The sequence below is a fragment of the Pleurodeles waltl genome, chromosome 3_1 (assembly GCF_031143425.1).
Source record: "Pleurodeles waltl isolate 20211129_DDA chromosome 3_1, aPleWal1.hap1.20221129, whole genome shotgun sequence".
NCBI classification, from domain to species: Eukaryota; Metazoa; Chordata; class Amphibia; order Caudata; family Salamandridae; genus Pleurodeles; species Pleurodeles waltl.
Window position 1 is genome coordinate 274,797,495 of NC_090440.1, and position 16,688 is coordinate 274,814,182.

The 16,688-nt window shown below is 45.8% G+C and overlaps 1 protein-coding gene across 8 annotated transcripts in view; it reads left to right on the top strand.

The window, feature by feature from the left end:
- Positions 1-16,688, top strand: part of TJP1 (tight junction protein 1) — a 478,449-nt gene that overhangs the window by 455,405 nt on the left and 6,356 nt on the right. For 5 of the 8 annotated variants that reach the window (XM_069222373.1, XM_069222379.1, XM_069222375.1 and 2 more), the window contains one exon: positions 1,090-1,233. In XM_069222373.1, the coding sequence (XP_069078474.1) occupies positions 1,090-1,233 (144 nt within the window). The remainder of the gene's footprint in view (positions 1-1,089; positions 1,234-16,688) is intronic. The other 3 variants (XM_069222378.1, XM_069222381.1, XM_069222377.1) reach the window with 2 other exon arrangements.

Consider the following 16,688-nt stretch of genomic DNA (forward strand, 5'->3'; position numbering starts at 1 on the left):
CAATATTCTTTGAAAATATTTGATGACCTAGGTTTAGTAACTTTCCTGCCACAGCATATGAGCTGTATTTAATGGTCTGACGTACGTAGAATATACCATGTTCCTAGTCTGTAAAACATCAGTGCACAGCTACAAAAGGAATTTGGCAGAGTACGGTTCCAAAGCAGTGTGTTAAGCAGGTAGCCAAGTGACTGAGACGTTACAGTACATTTATATTGAACTTTGTCCATGGAGTGATCATGATACTTGTGGCATCTACTATGAAGGTCAGCCAAAACGGGGATATAATTTCAGTTCAAGGTTATTTGAAGATGCTTGGGGAATGAGGAAGTAGGTGTTCCGGTGCTAAGGAAGTAGAAGAAAATTACTTTGTTCTAGAGGTGGTGCAGAGAGGGCTTAGAGTGATTAGGTATTAAAAGGTTTTGACATGACACAGATACCCAGGGTTAATAGGAGATTGCCTGCTTAACATAAATGAGCAAAGGGATGGATTTAACAAACATATTATGAATTTCCAGAGATTGGTATAGTGCAGTATGTGCCAGCATGCATGATGGAAGTAGATTACAAACTGCTGGATTGGGACCAAATTGTATAGCTATTAACATTTTCAATATGATGCCAAGTGTAGTGGGAGAGGAAGTCTGAGTACTTTGGTTGTCTGAGTACAGGGTCTAGGCAGAGTGGAAATTAAGATTGGGTCAGGTTGTGCAGATGGAGGTGTGCACTTGGGGCTGATGAGTTGATGAATGTGAAATAGCTTGGTGTCCCTCAGCTACTTGTCACAGATTCAAGACTGAAGGGGATGCTGGAAAGATTGGGATGGATAATTTTGCAACTGAAAGAGGTGCATGTGATCTATTTGTCTTGATAAGGGTTCAGAATCAGACTGTTTACCTGCAATGTCATTGTCACAAGGGCAGCCTGTAAAAATGTGTACTAAGACTGGAAACATAAGAATGTTTGGTATTTAGTTAATGTGTAATTTTTTTTAATTATCCTCAAAGATATGCATTTTAATCTGAAATGCCTTTGTGCCATTCCGACTTGACAGTGTCCATTGCTGTCTTTCTTTTTTATTTCTCACAGGTGAAACGTTGCTGAGCCCCTTGGTAATGTGTGGGCCCCATGGATTAAAATTTCTGAAACCAGTGGAGCTGCGCCTACCACACTGTGCGTCTATGACCCCTGATGGTTGGTCTTTTGCTCTAAAATCATCCGACTCCTCGTCGGGTATGCTGTCTTCTCTCTGTCCTTTGGGCTTGTGGGTACTGATGCATTTTCTTGGTGATTGGGTCTATGTTTATGCTGTATAATGAGGTGTTTCATGTCTTTATTTCACCTTCAAATGCTTACCACTCATCTGATTCTGCGTGTGTAAATTTCAGAATAATGTTTTGAAAATGTTTTATTTTTTATGCTCTATACACATGCCTGATGATAGGATTTCCTGGCAGATTTTTGGTAAACAAAAAACAGATTGGGAAAAGAGCATCATATGCCTTTGCCGCAGCCATCATTTTCTTGCTCTCCAGTAGCATGTGCATTTCAGTTTTAAGATTTTCATTCTCCTTATCACAATTCATTTCTAGGCTTCAGGACTGGATTTTCATCACATCAGACAGGACGCTCACATATCCACTGCTTATGTTTTCAAATACGAGGCTAATGACACTCAACTGCTAATAACCTGGACATGCTAAGAAATGAACTGTCATGAAAATGTGTTATACTTGCAGTGCCTGACAGATTCAGTGTCAAGAATAACCATGTTCCCACCAGCACACTACTTAGACAACACTATAGAAGGGGCTTATAAACTTTCCTAGATTTGTTCTCTATCAACAGTTGAACATGCCCACTACCACAGTGCTGGTGAATCCTTCTTCCATGAATGTGCTGTCATCCATCCTACAGTGGTCTTTGAGCCCTTTGGGTGGGGGAGGGATGAGGGGTTAGAGGGGTGGGGGGCGAATCAGTACAATATAACAGAGTAGCTGGTAGCATTATGGTGCACTTCGTAGTGCTGGTGGTAGCGAGCCAGTTACTCATCCAGCAGCAATGGACAGTGCCTCTAGATAGTCCACCATCATATATGAACCCCAGTAGCTCTCAAAGCCTTCATCCTGAGAGCTTGGACGAAGAGGCAAAGGTGGTCTTCAGTGGCTTACTGAGATGGAAATAGGATGTATTTGAGCAGGGCTGTTGTTGGAAAGGTATTACTATCCAAATGCCAGTTTGAAGAGGTGAGTCTTAAGGGACCTTATACATTTGAGGTAGTCAGTTTCTAGTCTTCATTAAAGAGATATGGGATTTTACTGAGGGTGGCCTGGAGGTGGAGATGCCGTTATTGAGGTAAAATGTAATTAGAAAGTTGGATCATTCAGATAGCTGTTGGATCTCAAGGAAAAGCTGTTCTGATATAAAGGAGAACATCGGATTAAGACTGTGGCCTCTCCCTTTCGTTGATCAGTGGAGCCCATATCAATTAGACATGACTTAGCATTGGGCCACACCAATATGCTCTGGCTGCACAAATTACCCATTCAGCCATACATGAACTGAGTGTGATTTTATGGGGAGACCAGGGCCCACTGTTGCCATACCAACAGACTTTGGGCTTGTTGAGAAGGGCTGTATTGGGATATAAAAGTCATCCCAGTGGTAATGAACTTGCACCACTGCCCTGAATGCCCCAACTGTACTGATTCCTGTATCCCTAATGCTGATTTTTGTTGTTGTCATAGGCAAACCCTGATCATGTGTGTACCCCATGACATAAGCTGTCTTATGGATTGGGGTTTGTTGGACTGGGAGGAGTGTCCAAATTGCTGCCCTCATAGCAGTGAAAGGCTGTTGCCTTTTCCAAGAGTTAAGCAGCATGGGCACAATAGTGATGGCATACCATGTTGTTATCAGTAGGTGTGAAGAGATCCTTTTTATGTGTCGCAGGAGTAAGGCCTACAGGCTCCCTTGTTTAAAATTCCACTGCAGTGTGCTTAAGTCACCCTTGGCCTGTATCGGTTTCGTTTGTAGTACTGTGCAGAAAGTGTGGTGTATACGTGCTGGGTGTATGTATGCTTTTGAATGGTACAATACAGAGATACTACAGTACTGTACAGTGTGTGTATGTTACATGCATGGGACTGAGGATGTAGTGCTGTGCAGTGCATCTGTTAAATCCATATGCAGGGTGTATGTGTGCCTGTGAGTAGTACAATACATGAAGACTCCATTTTGTGAGACCTAGAGCTACAGAGTGAAACATGAGGGGGTAGAGTACTCTCTCAGACAGATTTGTGTATTGCTACATTTCTGTGGGCTTGGTGGCAGACTCGGTGGAGAAAGGGAGAGACAGGCTTTCTAGGATACATCGAAGGGTGATCTTTAATTCCAAGCGAGATCACAAGGAAGAGGCTTGGGCAGATCTCAGGAATGAGATGGGGCTGAAAAGAGAATCATAAAGAGTAGGGCTGAGTCCCTGGGGATAACGTTTTGATATGCATATTACTGTCTGACATCCAGGTGTGGTGATCTAGTCACTCTCGTGGCATGTGTTGTGAGGCTATCAGATCTTGAGTCACTCCTGCTGTGACAGACTGCCTTCTGGAAGAAGAGAGTCCAGAGGACTGAGCACGTCAAAAGGAATCAGTCCTCCAATATAAACTACAAAGACACTGGCTCTAAATCACATTTGGTGTCTGGAAATGGACTAAAAGAAGGGTGAGCTGGACAACCCAAAAGATTGTCAGCAGGCACGCAGCCAGTCCGGCTGTGTGAGGAGGAGAAACTGGGGACCAAGGCCTGCTAGTCTCCCAGCTGGGTGAGGGGACATCACTCAGGGAATCCAAGACCTCCTGACCTGGACCTAGAGCACCAGCACCTCTCAACCTGTTTGCCAAGACAGGTGTGCCCTGTGAGGAAGAGGAAAGCGAAGGGAGTGCGGTTCAGTTGGGAATCCAGGCGGATGGATTTCGGTAGCAACGTGTGAGGAGATATCTGCTGCACCGATCAAGTCGCTGTCTGTGTGCATGGAAAGTTGGCAAGTCTCATATGGCAGAAGAGGGCCTCCGTGAAGTGAGCAATGATCGATTGCTGTACCAAACTGGTCGTCTCCCGTGTGAGCTGAGAAGTCAGCGAACCTGTATGCCAGGTGGTGCGGCCCTGAAGAGATTGCTGTGCTGAGTGGACTGTAGCCCATAATGTAGAGGAAATCCAGCAATCCATGAAGAGTCTGCCATGCTGAGCACTTGTGCAGAGGTACGCTGGTCAACCTGTATGGCAGAGGGGGTCACCAGGACCAAACACTTGGAAAAGGTCATCATTGGAGGACGGAAAGGCTGGTGTGGTGACCCTAGCAGGCCTGACCATGACTGAGGACCAGAACCTTCAACACCTCCCACTACTCGTGGGAAGAGCTAAAGAACTTGCTCAGCTTGGAGGAGCAACGAGACCCCCCCTGCCACTGCACAACAGCGTGTTAGGAACTCAAGGACTGCAGACAGCCGCGGCTCGTCCTTTACGGCGGAGGGGCCATGCCCCCTACCTTTTGCCCCTCATGAAGAGCGTCTGTCAGGCTGAGCAAAGGTCAGCCTGACAGAGACACTTCATATTCAGATCAGGCAGCCAGGAGCGAGACATGCGCGATTTGCGCAAACTCCTGGCTGCCTAAGCTGAAGTTTGCTGGGCTGAAGAGGTCACAGCTCCTATGGGCGTGACCTCCTCAGCTCAGCAAAGGTGCCTCGAGGCCCTTCCCCTCGGTGACGAGGGGAATCTTTACTGATTGACTTCGACCTGGGCACTTCAGGTGTAAGCCCTGAAGCGCCCAGGGCGAGTGTCAATCAGTGACACCTCGTCACAGAGTGGGGAGGGGTCAGAAGTCTCAATAACAGCAGCAGTCCCAACCCTCCTGGGACCTCCGATCACAGGTGTGTTTGTGTGTGTGTGTTTTTTTTAAAAAAATTTGGTGCGTGCATGCATGTTTGTTGAAGAGTGTTGTGAATTGATGTGCGTGCGTGTGTGAATGAATAAGTGTGAGTGTGCTTCCCGCCCGCCCCCTCCCTCCTAAAATTACTGGCTGCCACTGACTGCAGAGCACAGCTCGCCAGGCCGCATGCAAAGAACTTACCACAGACAGCTGCTGCAGCCCCAGCATCTGTGGAGGTAGTGGGCTCAGAGAATCCGGTCATTCCGATGCTGCTTTTGTGGGTAAGACTTATTTTAGACCATCCGGCACCAGTGCTTCGGCACTGGAACACTTCTGAGGCTCGGACTACTAGTAGACCTTAATCTGAATGTTGCCTAGAGTGAATGGAGAATAACCACCTCGGCTAGCTTGAGGGAAGTGGGACTCTGGGACAAACCTATAAATCACTACAGCACTGACCTCAGCGGACTGTGTGTATTGTTTGTGAATGTTGTATTTTACTTTGCGGTGGTAGCTGAAAATGAATACTTTTTTTTTTCATTAAAGCAAGTATTTGACTGAACAAACACTTATTGCTGCTGAGTGTATTTTGACCTGTAAGAATGTGTTCACCCCCTGTGTCTACCTCAATCCTGTCAAACCTTGGACTGCTTGACCTACACTACGCTTGAGAGTCAAGTGCTGAAGGTGTACTTTGCCCAGTAGCTCAGGAACAATGGTAGGTCAACTCCAGGACATCAGGAGTAAATAAAACCCCCATTGTTGGACCCATTAACACCTACCCGCTCCATGGCCCTCTGAACGGGATTCTGGCAGGCTGCGAAGTTAAGGACTTGGTTCCAAAAAGCTATGGGCGCAGTCCAATTGATCAGTACTCCTACACCAAGCAACTGCTGGACATAGCCATCAGCAACGCTCAACGCTGTGAGTATAGGCCCTGCCTTTTGTCAAAGCTACTCACTCAGGCCTTGCTTTCTACCCCCTTCCTTCCATGACCGTAGAAATGGATTTCAACCATATCTAGTGGGCTCTGGGTCCACGACCCAACCTTCAGTAAGGCACTGTGCTCCGCACCTTGATCGCAAGGCAATCCTGCACACAGGCACTATGGGGAAAGGTATAAAGACCACAAGATCTTATTTGTGGATCTGATGAATGGGTCTCTTATATTTGATGTCCTAGTGCAATATTGTAACTCAAAAGTGTGTTCCAGTTTTGGAGACACCCTCAACTCCTCAGAGTGGGTCTCTAAATTCCACGGGCTTTTAAATCGAGTCATTTAAGTGTTTTGGACTCCACACAAGCAACCCAGGTTCAGTTGAGATTAATTCAAGCATTCCATCCATCACTTTTTTTGTACACTTCAGTGTGCTGCCCTAAGTTAGACAGCTATGTCCAGACATGGGTCCCATGCATCCTGTCACACTAGAACCAAGTTCTACCTGATTGAAGAACTATAATCGGGGCAAACCCAGTCCTAGGTTACTTGTTCTCTGGTTCAGGGAGGACCTGGCCTGGCAGTTAAGGCAGGACTGTTACCATTAAAGCAAGGTTAAGACTGATTTACATATGGCTGGGTCCAAGCTGAGGTAACGTGTATCGAAACAATGTTGGACTGGGGTGCAGCCCGGGTAATTACCAGTGGCTGAAATTAATTCAAGCACTCTATCCATCACTTTTTGTGTACTTCTTTACACAGCCAACAAGACAGGGTTCAAGAAAGATATGCTACAGCTAGCCCTACAGCCTCCGTCGGAAACTGAACTAGGCAACTTAGTGGGAGGCAAGGTGCAGAATGTTCTTTGCTTTTTGGAAATGAAGACAACCTCTTATATTCTTGAGTTTCTTGCTCTAAGAGGAGGTGAATACTCTTCACACAAAACGTACAAGGGCAAGAAGGCCTTATTGCGTGCAAAGTAAAAGGATGCAGTCCATATATTTTGCTATGGATAAAAAAATACTAATTTTAGTTGTCTAGACAAGTTCATACACAAAATTAAAAGGCATTTCAAATAGTCATGTTGCTGCCAATAGCTCAATTTCTCAGTCCTAAGAATTTCTTCATTACCATCACAGACATACAGAATGCTTACTTAAATTTTCCATTCAGGAGAAATCATCACAGTTATTGTTAGCATGATTGGAATTATGCTCTACCTATTCAGGGTTCTGTTCAACTTGAAATTGGCTCCTATGGTCTTTAAAAAATGTTTTACATTGAAGGCAACACATCTATCTTTAATGTCACAAATCTTATATATTTATGAATTAATGCCTATTGAAAGCCCGCTCAATGGCAGCTGCTGCCAAAGCTCTTCAGAACCTGGGCTGCGTACTGAATTGTGTGAGATCATCATAGATTCCTCTGATTAAGGTATATAGTGTGGGGGCAGCTCTGAGCGCACACAGAATGTTGTGTCCATCAATGAAGAAGAGGCATATTGTTCCAGAGGATCCTGCAGATCAGCTGGGAAACTTCTCATCCGGGCAGGAATGTTGCCTCTCTGCTTGGCTTCATATCTCTGTGTATGTTCCTAATCCCACATGTTTGCCAGCACATGAGAGCTTTGCAGGGATGTGCTAAGCTTCGGTAGTCTCCAATTTCACTACAACCTATCAGGATTCCAAATTCACCCTACTTTTGGCACTTACTCAACCGACAGGTTCCCATCAAGAGCACATTGAGAGATTTCCCGTGGAAGTGCACCAACATCAGATAACAGTAATCATGGATGCTTCTCTAAAATGTTAGGCAACCCATGGGCGAGATTTTTTCATTCTGCACCTTTGGCTCAGTGAGAATCCATTTATTAAATAAACTTCTTGCATTTGAAGGCCATCAGACTGACACTTCTTTCCAGCGATTTAAAGAAAGGCAGTAGTTTAGTGTATGTGATCACCTTGAATACAAAGAAATAAGAAAAGGGTTGACTTTTCCAAAAGAGCAGCTTTATCATCGATTGATTCATCCCAGTATGTAATCTGCTTATTGAGCACCTTCCATGTGTTTGCAAGGAGCTGGGCAATGTTCTAATCTTACTTTTCAAGAAAGCAGGAGTTGGAGCTACCCACATACATGGTATTTCTCTTTGAAACCTGGAGAGATCCTATTATATAACTGTTCATAAATTTTGCAGGCTCGTATAAATCAGGTCCAGGGTCTCTAGAGAATACAATGTTGATATACTGGTCCAGGACACCATTATATGAATTTTACCTAATTGTGTTGACCCTAACGACTCTGAGGAATTTCAGGACTTTGGGGTCAACAATAACCTGTCATTGCTTCCAACTGGACTTGGAAAATTTAGTACCCAGCCTTGATACAATTGGCTAATTTCCGAGTTTTTTCAGATTCCATCAAAACAAATAGAATACTTTGAAGACACCAGAAGGCGCACTCACTGTATGAGAGATGATTTAGCCTTGGCAGCACATTTTGAAAATGTCCTGATGTGTGTCTTTGTTGCTTTGAAATTAGAGGGATTAGCAGATGCACTAGAGCATCAGGTGTCCATCAGTAACCGTTTTCCATTATCAAGCATCCAGTGGTTGCCCTCTGGGATGGGCATTGCTCTTAAATCTATTCTTTGAATATGAATGTTAAGTGATGCCCTTGCAGGATAAACAAAAGTTAACTGTAGACGTAGGTGTCCAGCAAAGGATACCCTCTAACTTTACCACCAACATGCCTGTTTTTTCTGCGTCAGAGATTTGGCTATATATTTTGTTCTTAAAAGGAGAACTGTGCTGAAACTGCTGCTCACAAGCTTATCTCCCTGTATGAAATAACCTATTACTCACTATAGGAACAAGATGTAAAGGAGCACACAACTCTGAGAGGTCCTGTAGGCTAGAACAATCTAGTTTCCTGTCTGTATGTTTTTTACAATAAACATAAAAAAGACAGAAAATAGGTTTTAGTTTGAATTATTCTAACTACTGTCATTTATGAGTGCTGGGTCAGTAGCTGTGCAGTTTAAAAGGTAGGGGAGATTACAAAAACAAAAGTATTATCTAATGAAGCTCAAGTAACTGTAGATGTACAGCTTTCTAGTTATTCTACAATGCATATATGTTTTACTGTAAATGGCTAAACCCTGTCAGACATTCAAACGTGACATTTACTTGTTTAATAAATGTGGAACTATGCCCATTGTTGCTTCATTTTTACATAAAAGATCAAAATAAGCATGAATACACACAGACAGAAAGCTCAAAAACAGAAATACTGTTTAACTAGGAGCCCTATTCATAGAACACTAAAGTATATTTTTGACATCTAGCCTAGGGACTCTGGATTATCCTTTTTAGTTTATAAATTTAACATGCGTCTAGACAGCATCCGTCATTAGAGAGGCATTTGTACAGGTAAATAACATTTCCAGATTGTTTTCGTATCCTAGTAGTCATAGTAAAACTGTTTCAGGAAAAGAATGTCGTTGCAGTCCTTGGAGACATCAGACACCCATTCTGACCACTCTTTAGACAAGAATTCATGGAATCCAGAAGACAAAAACACATCAGGGGCTTGAAAGTTACAGCGCAAAGAAAAGAATACCTAGCTGGATCAGAAACGAAGTCTTGATGATCAAAATAGACAGCACTCTTATGATGTGCGCCATAAAATAATGTTCATGAACCACCTCACACTGCAAGAAGGAGCACATCAGCTGTTACTTGAGTCTTTCAAGAAAATACAGCGTTTTCAGCTCCTCCTGTGAAGGCGGACCTCGTCCAAAGTTGCAAGCTTGTTGGGTGCTCGAGTCTTCAAAAGTTAAAACAAGAATGTTCTCTGTATTGATTGGATGGTCTAGTCCAACGTCATTCCTTCTACATTGTCAGCTCAAGGACAGAGAAAAGAAAAAATATTACATTCATTATGCCAGTCACAGAGTTAAGGCTTACCATTTGTTTTACGTTTTACAAAGGTTTCTTCTAACCTGCTATTCTCTTCAAACAACACTCTTGTAGTGCCACTATCTAACTGAAAATGAATACATTCAGTAGTAATGTAAAGGCATCATACTCCCTTACCCAATTATTTGTGAGATTCCTGCAGGATAAGAGGAAAGTTTTCTCTGCTTTAAAACTCCAATTAACTATAAAAGCTGTAGCATTACGAGCGTCTGCTGAAAAGGTGGTACTCATTCTGGACCTCAAAGCAATATAAAACCTAAAAGAACTTTACAACATTTCCAAATCCCTCTTACTCTAATGATCAGCTGAAAAAAACTAAACAAAAGCCAGGAAAAATGTGTATCTATATACAGTGAATACGAGTTGTTCTAAATGTAGTAAAAAAAACTCTAAAGAAGGGCCTAAGCAGCGTTATCCTATTTAATGTACCAAGGACTAGCAGGTTGACATTAAGGAATAATCAGAGAGGCATATCAGTCTATAAAGGTTGATGCTGGAGAAGTAGATTTACAAGTAAGTATATTTTCTAATGTGCTATTAAATATTACATTGAATGGTTTCTTTACATCACATTTCTCAGTCAGCATTGTGGGTGGTATAAATTTTCTGCCATAGTTAGTTCAATTCCGTTCAGTGGTTAATGCTATAGTTGTGTCTAAAAACGGCAAAATCCCCATGCACATTGCATGTTTTTCTCAGACCCCCGCTCAACAAATCACTCCAAAACTTTCCAAACAACTGAGCTAACTGGCATACTAGTTTTGAAAATTTCATGAAGATTCATTAAATGGCGCCAATGTTTTTAGCAAAACAAAAACGCTTTGTGCATGGGAAAAGTTGGTCCTAACTATAACTAACTACTGGCTATTACCAGTAGGAAGAAGGAAAAAAAAATATATATACATTTGTAATATAGATCTGATAGAGACTTCTAGTTGCAGATTCCTTACCTTAGAATTTTCCCCCAGGCGTTAGTGGATCTGGAGATTTTTTCTTCGAGCAATACACTTGCGTGTCGGTAGGTGGTGTTTGTTGACTCCACGGGCGTTGTTACCATTGTAGTAGCCGTGATGACATCAGGAGTAATACATAGATGCCACCTCAGCGCAGTGACGCCAGTTATTTTCTTTCCGCGCCACACACTGATCCAGAGAGAGCTACCCTGGTCTCTTTTTGACCGACTTCGACCACTTTGTTGAGTTTTTGGGTGAGTTTTTGGTGCGTCAAGTTGTCCCCGAAGACCAGTTTCAGGCCTTGCAAGGTGCATTGACGGATCCGCATTGCATCAGTTTGTGGTGGCTGGAGTGCGACCATGACCGAAAGTCGTGCTCCTAGTGCTCGGCCATGCACCCGAAGGCCTTGAGGGAGTGGTCCCTCAAGCTCATGGCGGTCCGGCGCTCTACTCTGGGTAGGTCCCGGTCTTGCTCGAGAGGAACGTCTTGAGACCGTTTGCAGAGCCACCACCATTCTTCTTCCTCCAAGTCTTCGGGCATAGGTAAGAAGAAGAAGAAGTCGAAGCAGTCCCGTCACCCTTCTACTTTGCCCTGTCGCTCGGCTGATACGATGCGGGAGGAGTGTCGGTGCTTGAGGCCTTCGTCTTCGGAGCCTGCTTCTAGGTCCGCTCCACGCTTCCCCGAATTTCCGAGAGGTGGAGCGACCCCTGCCCAATTGAAGGAGTTTTATGAGGCCTGTTCCTCATTTCTGGACGGACCAACCCCAATACGGTGCCTTCGGGTCCTAGGGGTCTGGACGAGAGGTCTTTGGGTTCAGCGCTGGCAGCTTCGGCTCTGGCCACGAGATCCCCTCCAGATCTGCTTGTGGATCTGCACCGATGCCTCTCATACCACTGAGACCTTCCCCGGTGCCGGTTCGATTGTTGATGTTCCTGGCGTCGGTGGTGCCCACCATCGACCCAACCCGATCCTTATCCCGACGACTTGGAGTGGGAATGGCGTTGGCCTTGTTGCGTACTTTTGGGGGATGTCCAACAGTCGCTTATGGACATGCCCTCTGATGGCTCCTGTCTCTTTGGAGAGATTCAAGGACTCCCGGGCTACGGCTCGTCCCTTGGCCTTTCCGCTGCCCCTCGCCCTCAACAGTCCGCCTTTCGAGGCCATGGAAAGGGCTCCCTGTTGCCTCTCCCACCCATGCTGTTCAGTCGCTGGGTGGCCGAGGACGCGGAATCCCACTGGAGTGTGGGACAGGAAACCAGAGGTCTGCCCAGTCCACCCCTGCCCACACTACAGCCTCCAAACCCTCCTAGTCCGTCCCCTCACTCCAGTCCAGTTGGCAGTAGGATTCCCCATCACCTGCCCCACTGGGAATCCATCACTACGGACTGGTGGGTTTTGCAGATTGTCTGAAAGGGCTATTCCCTCCTCTTAGAATCTGCCCCACCAGCCATGCCTCCATCAATAAGCCAACTTTCAGACGATCATTTGGCACTTCTCCACCGGGAAGTCACAGCTCTCTTGGCCAAGGGAGCCATAGAGAAAGGTACCTGTGCCAGAAGTAGGTTGGGTTATTCCCGCAACTTTCTGGTGCCGAAAAAGGACAAGGGTTTACATCCTATCCTAGACCTTTGGGACCTCAACTACTTCCTCAAGAAGGAAAAATTCAAAATGCTCACCTGGACTCAGGTCCTGTCTGCCTTAGACTCAGGAGACTGGATGGTAGCGTTGGACTTTCAGGACGCTTATTTCCACATTCCTATCCTGCCTGCCCAAAGACGTTACCTGCGATTCGTGGTAGGTCATGAGCACTATCAGTTTACCGTTCTCCCTTTCGGCCTTACCAGCGCCCCGTGGGTGTTCGCGAAAGGTGATGGCTGTGGTTACAGCTCATCTGCGCAGCTTAGGGGCCTCAGTCTTCCCCTACCTCAACGACTGGTTGTTGGAGGCGGACTCACCCCAGAAAATCATCTCCCACCTTCAGACTACGGTGGGCCTCCTGCATACGCTGGGGTTCACTATCAATGTGCTGAAGTCACAGCTGACTCCCTCTCAGATGCTCCATTTCATTGGAGCTGTTCTTGACACCGTGCGGTTTCGGACTTATCCTTCCGAAAAGCGAGTCCAAGATGTTCAGGCTATGATTCTGATCTTTCAGTCTCTGTCTTGGGTTTCAGTGAGACTGACTCTGAAGCTGCTGGGCCTCATGGTCTCCTGCATCCTGCTAGTGACACATGCCAGATGGCATATGCGGGCTCTGTAGTGGGACTTGAAGTTCCAGTGGGCGCAGCATCAGGGGAATCTCTCTGACATGGTCCAGATATCAAAGGGGACTGCGAAAGACCTGCAGTGGTGGCTTTCAAATCAGCATTGGGTCCACGGCAGGTCCCTCTCCTTTCCCCAGCCAGATCTATCCATAGTGACAGATGCGTCACTTCTGGGTTGGGGCGGCCACATGGGAGAGGCGGGGTCTCTGGTGGAGTCTGGGCTCCATACAGCTCCGGGCGATCAGGCTTGCGTTGAAAGCATTTCTTCCCTTTCTCAAAGGGAAAGTAGTTCAAGTGTTTATGGACAATACTACCACCATGTGGTACTGCAACTAACAGGGCGGGGTAGGGTCCTGGACACTTTGTCAGGAGGCACTACGCCTCTGGACGTGGCTGGCACATCAGGGATTTACCCTTTTGGTTCAACATCTAGTGGTTTCTCTTAATGTCAGTGCAGACGAGCTCAGCTGTCGATGCACAGCCGATCACGAATGGCATCTCCATCCATAGGTGGTGCAAGGTGTCTCAGCAGTGGGGGGAGCCTTGGTTAGATCTGTTTGTCTCCGTGGAGAATGCGCTATATAAGTTGTTTTGCGCATTGGAGTTTCCAAGGCGGCACTCGCTCGGAGATGCTTTTCGTCTCGAGTGAAACTCCGGCCTCCTTCACGCCTTTCCGCATAAACAACTTCTGCCCAGAGTTCTCAAGAAAATCAAGAACGACTGGCCCAAGTTATCTTGGTGGCTCCGGACTGGGCACGGAGAGTATGGTATCCAGAGCTATTGAGCATGGGCACCGATCTTCCATTCAGACTGCCTTTTTGGACGGACCTTATGTCGCAGCAACAGGGGACGTCTCTCCACCTGAACCTGTCCAAATTCCGCCTTCATGCATTGAGATTGAGCAGCGGCAGTTGATGACTTTTTATTTTCCACCCATAGTCTGCGATGTTATCTTGTCAGCCAGGCGTCCCTCCACCCAGATGGTATACGCCTGTCGTTGGCATACATTTGTGGCATGTTGTACCAACAAATCTGTTGATCCCCTCTCTGCCCCTCTATCTGAGGTTCTTTTGTTCATTATTTCTTTGGCCCAGCAGGGCTCTGCTTTGGGCACCCTTAAAGGGTATTTATCAGCCATTTCAGCCTTTCTTAGGCTACCTGATCAGCCCTCATACTTTAAATCTCTGTTTGTGAATAGATTCCTTAAAGATCTCACCCATTTATTTCCTCCAACTCCATTTCTCATGCCTCAGTGGGACCGCAATCTTTTTGTTACTTACTTAATGTGTACTCCCTTCGAGCCGATGCACAATTGCCTTTTACGGCTCCTCACTTTCAAGACTGTCTTTCTTGTTGCCATCACTTATGCTCACAGAGTGAGTGAGCTTCAAGCTCTTTCTTCCAAGCCTTCATTCTTGTCTGTGAACCCCGACAAAGTGGTGTTGCGCACTAAGGCTTCCTTCCTTCCCAAGGTTGTGATGCCTTTTCATGTAGGCCAGTCCATCACCTTGCCTACTTTTTATGCACCCCACATCCTTTCCATGAGGAGGCGAAATGCAATCGTCTGGACCCAAAAAGAGTGTTGGCATTCTATCTAAATCGTACTAAAGATTTCCAGGTGGACGATCACCTCTTTGTCAGGTATGTGGGTGCGAAGAAAGGGAAAGCGGTGCAAACACGTACCATCTTCTCTGCATCAAGATGTGCTAAGCTTTGGCCAAGAAGCAACCCCCTGAGGGCTTGCGCGCTCATTCCATCAGAGCAACTGCTGCTTCCACTGCGTTAGCACGCCGAGTTCCTGTCCTGGATATCTGCCAGGCAGCTACGTGGGCATCCCTGCACACGTTTGCTAAACTTTATTGCCTGGACAGTCAGGTCCGTCGGGACGGCTACTTTGGTCGTTCCGTCCTGCAGGACTTTCTAGTATGATCTTGGCTCGCAGCCCACCTCCGAGGATGGCATTGCTTGGGTATCTATTCAAAGGTAAATAACCTACAAATAGAAGTCTCTATTAGATGTACATGTTACTTATCTTCGGTAACAAATATCTGGTAGAGAAATATTCTAGTTGTTGGTTCCTTACCGACCCACCCATTCTCTCCACTTGCGAACTGATTTCTAGGGACAGGGATTCCCCCTTCAGGTCCTTACGCACCAATTGCAGTGTTCTTAGCGGCTCTGCGCTTTGGCGTGGAAAGTCATTAAAAGAAACTGATGTCACTGCGCTGAGGAGGCATCTATGTACTGCTCCCGACGTCATCACAGTGACTACAACGCCCACGGAGTCGACCGACACCACCCACCGATGCGCAAGTGTATTGCTTGAAGAAAAAAATATCTGGATCCAGTCTGACGTCTGGGGGAAATTCTAAGGTAAGGAGTCTGCAACTAGAATATGCATTTACCAGGTATTTTGTTATCGAAGGTAAGTAACTTGTACATCTCACCTACAGCCAGTCACCAGTAGGTAGTTATAGATGGGACCTTGTTTCCATAGAAAAAGCATTTCTGACTTGCCTGTATCTTTAGCACTGCTTGATGAATCTTCCTGAAATCTTTCAAAAAGTGCCTTCTAGAATCTTCTTATGCATGAACAGTTTTGAGGGCATCCGTCAAGCGGGGGTGGGTCAAAGAAAAAGTGAATTTCCCATGTTAATCCCATAGACTCTTTAGACACGCCTGCAGCCTGAACCGTTCGGTGGATTTACACCAAATATGGCACAAAGGTAGCTCTTGGAACACAGATGAGTCTTTTTCTTACTTGGTGTAAATCCGTTCAGTAGTTTAGGGGAAATACAAATTTGTATATCTGGGGTCACGACTTCGCAAATACCAACGATCTCGTGCAGAGATCCGATTGGCTGCTAACACTTTTTAGTGTATATATATTCACTAAAAAAGCAAAGGTTACAGGGACATTATAGTTTCAGATTTTACACACACAAGAACCATAGATATTCAGCTGTTATAGGAAGAGTTATTTCAAGTAACTATAAGTAGCAACGCTTGCCATGCACAGTTTTCTCAGCAATATTTTACTTCATATTTTACAATGATATTATCAGTGATATCCTAGAAGTTGTCTTGAGTGCTGTAATGTCTGGGGTAATTAGCAGTGGATTTCGAGGGATCAAGTTATAGTTACCTTAGGGCACGAGTTATAGTTACTAGCCAGACCCTACTCCCGAAAACACCACCCGCACCAACCGCCTGATCTCCTGGACCAACGTCAGCGACACAGAGACACGTAAGATCATGAACTCCATCCACTCAGGGTCTCCGTCAGACCCATGCCCACACCACGTGTACAACAAAGCCGACACTACCATCGCCCCCCAAATACGGAAGGTGGTCAACATCTCCTTCGAAACAGCGACGTTCCCGGACAGTTGGAAGAACACCGAAATCCGCGCCCTCCTCAAGAAGCCCAAGGACCTCAAGAATTTCTGACCCATCTCCCTTCTCCCGTTCCCGGCGAAGGTCATCGAGAAAGTCGTCAGCACGCAACTAACCCTTCACCTCGAAGACAACGACATCCTGGACCCCTCCCAGTCCGGCTTCAGACGAAACCACAGCACTGAAACCGCTCTCCTCGCTGCCACAGATGACATCAGACGCCAAATG